The sequence below is a fragment of the Sinocyclocheilus grahami genome, unplaced genomic scaffold (genome assembly GCF_001515645.1).
Source record: "Sinocyclocheilus grahami isolate Dianchi unplaced genomic scaffold, SAMN03320097.WGS_v1.1 scaffold44.1, whole genome shotgun sequence".
Lineage (NCBI taxonomy): Eukaryota > Metazoa > Chordata > Actinopteri > Cypriniformes > Cyprinidae > Sinocyclocheilus > Sinocyclocheilus grahami.
Window position 1 is genome coordinate 273,341 of NW_015505223.1, and position 4,541 is coordinate 277,881.

At 33.4% G+C, this 4,541-nt stretch overlaps 1 protein-coding gene across 1 annotated transcript; it reads left to right on the plus strand.

The window, feature by feature from the left end:
- LOC107582424 (cytochrome b561 domain-containing protein 1-like) lies at window positions 1-1,331 on the plus strand. The gene is made up of 2 exons (XM_016268271.1): window positions 1-377; window positions 1,234-1,331. The coding sequence occupies exons 1-2, from the start codon at window positions 203-205 to the stop codon at window positions 1,329-1,331; spliced, it is 273 nt and encodes a 90-aa protein (XP_016123757.1). The 5' UTR covers window positions 1-202.
- The last annotated feature ends 3,210 nt before the right edge of the window (window positions 1,332-4,541 follow it).

Sequence of the window (4,541 nt, forward strand, 5' to 3'; positions counted from 1 at the left end):
TGGCACCGAACAGGACTAACAACTTTCCTACCGCAAGTTTAATTTTATAACCGAGAGAGTTCATAAGTTGAAATATATATGCGTTTCGGATCTAGAAATCAGGATTTGTGAAGCTCAGTAGGAATGACACCTGAGATATGTTTTCTATTGAGTAATTTAGGCGTAAATGTAAAAATCTGAGTTCCTGAATTAACTATCAGGAATGGCGAGGGGGATGCGCTCGTCTCTGGATGTTGAGTACAGTGCGGTGGGAGAGGGGAGAGGGATGCGGGAGTTCTGGCTCTATGTGTGGCTGCGCAGACTGGCTGTGGTCGCTGCGCACATCATCTCACTCGGCCTGGTCATTCTCACATCCATACTGTCCAGACCAGGAACAAGTGAGTCTTTTCACTTCTTTTGCACATTTCTACAGCTCTATGCACATGCAGATAGATATACGGCGCCACTTTTAGATGTTTCTTTTACAAAAAAGTACCATGGTATAGTGATGGTATCAGATGTCTGGAAATTCAAGTGATATTTGCATGGTACTTAAAAAAAAAATAAAAAAATAAAAAAATACCATGGTACTTGTCCAAGAATATGATAGTGCTGTGGCAATATTTTATAAACTTTATATAAACACATAAAAGTGCCTGACAGATTAGTAGCAAATATGGACCTGCATTGATTTATAAATATGTATGAATATATAGAAATAAAAGGGCCTTGTCATTTCTACTCCAAAAGTAGCCATTTCTATAACAAAATAAGAAGTACCTTGGGTTTCAGACATGTTACCATGGCAGTACTGTGTTTTGGAAGTGTACGGTTGCAATTGTGGGATATTGTTTAAAGTACATTGGCGTACCATGGGTTATGAATACAATAATCAGTCATAACCATGGTATATATCCAAGTACGGAGATATTACAATGGTTTTGGACATTTGTACTTGTTTCTGACAGGCTGTACCATGATAATTTAATAGTATTTTGGAGTATTTCGTGTATATATAGTAGAATAGTATAGTAGGGCATGATAGTATTTTGGAGTATGTATGAAAGTACAAAAAAACAAAACATGGTATTACTATGTTTTCAGACATGTGCCATGGCAATTCTATAATATTACCATGAAATAATGACATTAAGCATATATGTTTTGGTATTGATAAAATGAAAATTAATATAAAGTATTTCCAAATATTATAAATCCCTATTTTTCTATAACTCCTGTGTTTATTAATTTCAGGTCTCTTCTCATGGCATCCTGTCTGCATGTCACTTGGGGTAAGTTTTTATACATTCAAATACACAAAATATTATACAATGTGTCATTTTAAGTCATAGGTTTATAAAAACCTATAAAAACTCACCCCTGGAGTTTTTAATAATGCATTGTGTCTCTGTGATGTTCAGCGTCTCAGGGAATGAATAAAATATGTCTTTTGTAAATAATGAATTGAGTGTGGTGAAACACAAAGACAGTGGAATTATCCTCAGCTGCTTTACCGTCGGAATCTGATTACATTCACCTTGATGACAAAGATAACGCATTCTGTACTAATAATGTGAGATGACCTGACAGAGGTCAGTCTCAGATTTTGACCCATGGACAGTATAGGAAATAGTCTATGATTTATTTTATTCTCTGTACAGAACAGTCAATCAAGAGCAAGTCATCATATACACCACCATTCAAAAGTTTGGGGATTTTAGTTTTATTTTTTTCATACAAGTTAATTTATTTTTTAGCAAAGAGGCATTAATGATAAAAAATGACCGTAAAGACTTTTAAAAATTTTTGCAAAAAATTCTGAAGAAAAATGCATCACGCTTTCCACAACAATATTAAACCGTACAACTGTTTTTAACATTGATAATAAATGTTTCCTGAGCAGCAAATCAGCATATTTATGATTTCTGAATCAGGATCATGTGACACTGATGACTGGAGTAATGATGCTGAAAATTCAGCTTTGAATCACAGGAATAAATTACATTTATACAAAACAGTTATTTTAAAAAGTGATCATACTTCACAACGTTAGTGTTTTTTTTACTGTATGCTGAAGAACGAAATGCAGCCTTGAAATTATTAATAAATAAATTAAGAGACTTTTTCATAAACATTTAAAAAACCATCCCAAACTTTTGAACAAAGTATGCATACTGCATACTAAGTATGCAAGTGCTCGTGGTTGTGACATCATAATATATATATATTTTTTGCAGAAATCACCTATTTTGCTGCCCAGTAACTCAGAAACTTTAAATTGTGAACATTGTCTATATATATCGAACAATGCTGTTTTATGTGTCCTCACATTCAGATTTGTGGAACTCAGTGCACTGAATCTCCACAAAGTAGTGTCGTTACTATGACAACCAATTTGAATGTGACGAGCAACTGGTGTCTGAAAATAATTATATATATAATTTGGGTGGGGGGGGGCAATAGGGATTTCGCCTAGGTCGTCAAATTGGCTAGAAGCGGCCCTGCCATGAGGCCACGGGAGACAATTTGTGAATGACAATGAAGCAAGGAAACTGACTCTGGTAGGTCACATGATAATGACGTCCGGGTTACATTCATACTATATAGAACATACTTCAAAAAAATGACCACCTCAGTGAGTATGTGATTTCAGACGCAGCCCAAACAGCATTTTTGTGCCCTTGAAGTACACTTTTGGTAAGAGGAGTGATCATATAGTATTTCCAATGAAATTGAGTGACTATAGACAATTAGAAAGTGTGTATAGTGATTTTAAGGAAGTAAATTTGCTGTTTATGATCACATGATCTAGTGAATACTTATGATTTATTCTGAAACCTCAGGTAATTTCTTTAAGATTCAAATTGGGATTGTATTCATCAATTGTTCTTTTTTCCAAGGCCTCCACCCTGAAAATATAGTTGCATATTTTCAGTATTTACACAAGTTTAGTTAAAAACGGGAAGAATGCATGACCTTCATAGTGAGTCTGGTGTACTGATGCTCACTATCGAATGATTTTGCCCTTAGTGCACATTTATGTACGTTGACTACTGATATTCTGTACTTGAGGATTTGCTTTAACATTATAAATGAGTAATTCTATATTTACATATTTTTTAAACTTAATACAAGCAACTGTCTGTGCTTTGCGCAGGACGAATTTTATGTGATCAATTGAGAACAGTTTTTTGGTGTTATGTTACTATGCACTGCTGAATAGGGAGCCTTGCGGCACTCTGGGAAAATGAACAGAATGTCGTTTGCATTGCAAGAATAAGCTTATTGTATTACAGTACGCTCAGAAATGTTATATACATCATTGTCGTGTTCTTCTCTTCTTTCAACCCCGTCTGTGTGAGTTTTGCAATATTTTAGGGTGTTGTAATTGAGTTTGTTCATGTTGCAGTATTTGGTTGTGTGCCTTCATCCACAGAACTGGCTGTATGATACCGACATGAACAACATGACATAAAAATGAAAGTTATTTTGACACTTTTTTTTTTTGTCTGGACTAGTAATGCAATGAGAAATTTGTAATAACCCATATTTGTTTTTATTATAGCCAATAACTCAGTTTTGTGTATTTTTTAGGAATAGTTCTCACACATATGAAAATGTGTTTACGTTCAGGCCATCCAATATTTAGTTTCTTCATTGGAGCAGATTTGGAGAATTTAGCATTCCATCACTTGCTCACCAATGGATACTCTGCAGTGAATGGGTGCCGTCAGAATGAGAGTCCAAACAGCTGATAAAAACATCACAATAATCCACAAGTAACAAATTAAAACTATTATTAAAACTTCAGTCTAGAATTTTACAAGAATTTCTGCTTTAATTTCATAATATGAGCCCTGATATTATCTGCATCCAATATCAGCCAAATATGCATAATTAAAAATTGTTAATATATTATGCAAATCAAATCTGGACAGTAAAATAAGCAAATTAAAGTGAGCACTTGTTGCTTTAAAAGCTTTATTTGAAAAGTCAGAACCAGCATAGTTCATTGCATTATGTGGCACATGAAAACTAGAGATTATTTGTTTGTCTTGTGTTTATGTCTGGATTATTTATGTACTCCATACTAACACAGTCAACTGTTGTAATTGTTATGTGCTGTATCTTGGAGTCAGATTAGATCATGATGAATTACAGTTTAATCCAGACTGGTTTTACTATGACAGAACAAGTTTCTGTTGAGTGTAGTTTTTTTAAAATTGGAAATGTGGTCAAGTTTTAAGATTTTAAAGCTACACTCTTATGAATGTAAAAATCGACTCAGGGTTGTCTATGAATTATTGGCATATCAACTAAAAACTATATATATATATATATATATATATATAAAGATATTTTACTCTATATTGTATGAAAAGTATTTGAGGGTTGGTGTGGTCTTTCATATAAACAGTAAATTATTGTTTTTACTTAATGCTTTGTGAATTTCTGTAAATAAACATTGTCATTTAAGCTTACTTTATGAAAAGACTCGCCATGTTCTACCTGCTTATGTCATATATATATATATATAAAAAAAGCATTCTATTTTTTGCCAT